General features: G+C 56.2%; 1 protein-coding gene across 1 annotated transcript; it reads left to right on the plus strand.

Annotated features, from left to right (window-relative positions):
- Positions 1–373: 373 nt before the first annotated feature.
- SDRG_16995 (hypothetical protein) lies at positions 374–1,161 on the plus strand (the record flags this gene model as incomplete). Its single annotated transcript, XM_008623228.1, has 2 exons — positions 374–400; positions 442–1,161. The coding sequence occupies 2 exons, from the start codon at positions 374–376 to the stop codon at positions 1,159–1,161; spliced, it is 747 nt and encodes a 248-aa protein (XP_008621450.1).
- Positions 1,162–1,436: the final 275 nt, after the last annotated feature.

Raw genomic sequence — 1,436 nt, forward strand, 5'->3', positions numbered from 1 at the left:
TGCGTAGTATGATTGGACAGCTCGCAACAATTCATTGATGCGTTTTGACAGGCCGGCGCCATGTCGCTCGGTGATGTGCATTGACCGGCCGCTCTTGCTATAAAACGCCATGTACGGCCCCGGTGGTCACGCAGTTTGCGAACGCATCTTGCGAGCTACCTTGGTAAAGTTTTGCGACGCTGCGATCTTGTCAACAGTGGCTGCGTCGATAGCTGCTTCGGCAAGGATCCGGTCGGCAAGCAATTCGAGCTCGCAATCAACTGCCGTGCGGGAGTTCGCTTTGACCTTGCGTGCTTTTTCAAGCCGCGAGCTGTTGGGGATGCAGTCGGTCAGGCAGACGCTGCACGCTGTCAGGAGAGTGCGCGCCAGCGAGATGCCGGATCCGGGCGCATCGCTGCATGTGCCTCGTGCAACGAGGCACTCTACGAATGCGAAGATCAGATTGTTGACGCGGGGCCTGTCGAACACCTACCCACAGTGTTTCGCCTCGATGACTTCCAAGTTGCTCGGCTGCCGCGCGACAGCAAGCTCGTCTCCGAAGTTGTGTCGGTGCTCCGCGTTGATGGTGTGCACTATCATCTGAACTCAAGCCTTGTCCCAGACAAAAGCAACGTCGTGCTGTGCTCGACATGCGCCAAGGACCCGACTGCAGGGTCTCACAGTATCGCCAAGGGCTACGACTACGGGCGGTGCGAGACGTTGCCAAAAATCAGCGACGCTACCTTGCGGGCTATCACAGCTGCACGTGCGCATCATATTAACCTTCTTGTGCGCCAGCACCACGCAACCGCCCACTGCATTTGCTTTTTTGCGGATGGGCCGATCCAAGTCGCCAAGATTTTGCCTGAAGTCACGGACGGGCGACGATTCCATGTGACGTACGTCGGACCACACGAGAAGTGCGATGAGACGCTCAATTCCATCCGTGAGCACCACGAGATCGTTGCAGACACCGCTTCTCGATATCTTCACGTCTGGAAAGGCGTGGGCCATCCGGGCTACGTTGACGTCACTATCGACGACAGCACAGAAATGCGCAATCGTATGACCGCCGAAACCGACGCGATCGAGCGCGAGGTCATCATCAACGACGACCAAGACGTCATTGCACTCAAGGAGTATCTTGACGACAATGTCGACGTCGTTGACGGCGACGATTAGCCTCACACTTTGGGTCGCATACGCCGAAACCGCGAAACCCGAGTGGCAAGGTCAGCAGACCATTCTGGTTCACCAATGCGTCGTCGCCGAGTATCTCTACGTGAAGTACTTGGCCACTACGTATCGAACCACAATCGATATCGACCCCCCAACACCCGAAGCTAGTCGCATCCGCCAATCGTTGCACCAACAAGGTCGTCTGCCAAGCACCAATTAAAATACATAATCCATATGATTTCATCGTTCCTACCAGCCCACTCCCCCGGACCCTAGTC

Source organism: Saprolegnia diclina (genome assembly GCF_000281045.1).
Source record: "Saprolegnia diclina VS20 unplaced genomic scaffold supercont1.175, whole genome shotgun sequence".
NCBI classification, from domain to species: Eukaryota; Oomycota; class Saprolegniomycetes; order Saprolegniales; family Saprolegniaceae; genus Saprolegnia; species Saprolegnia diclina.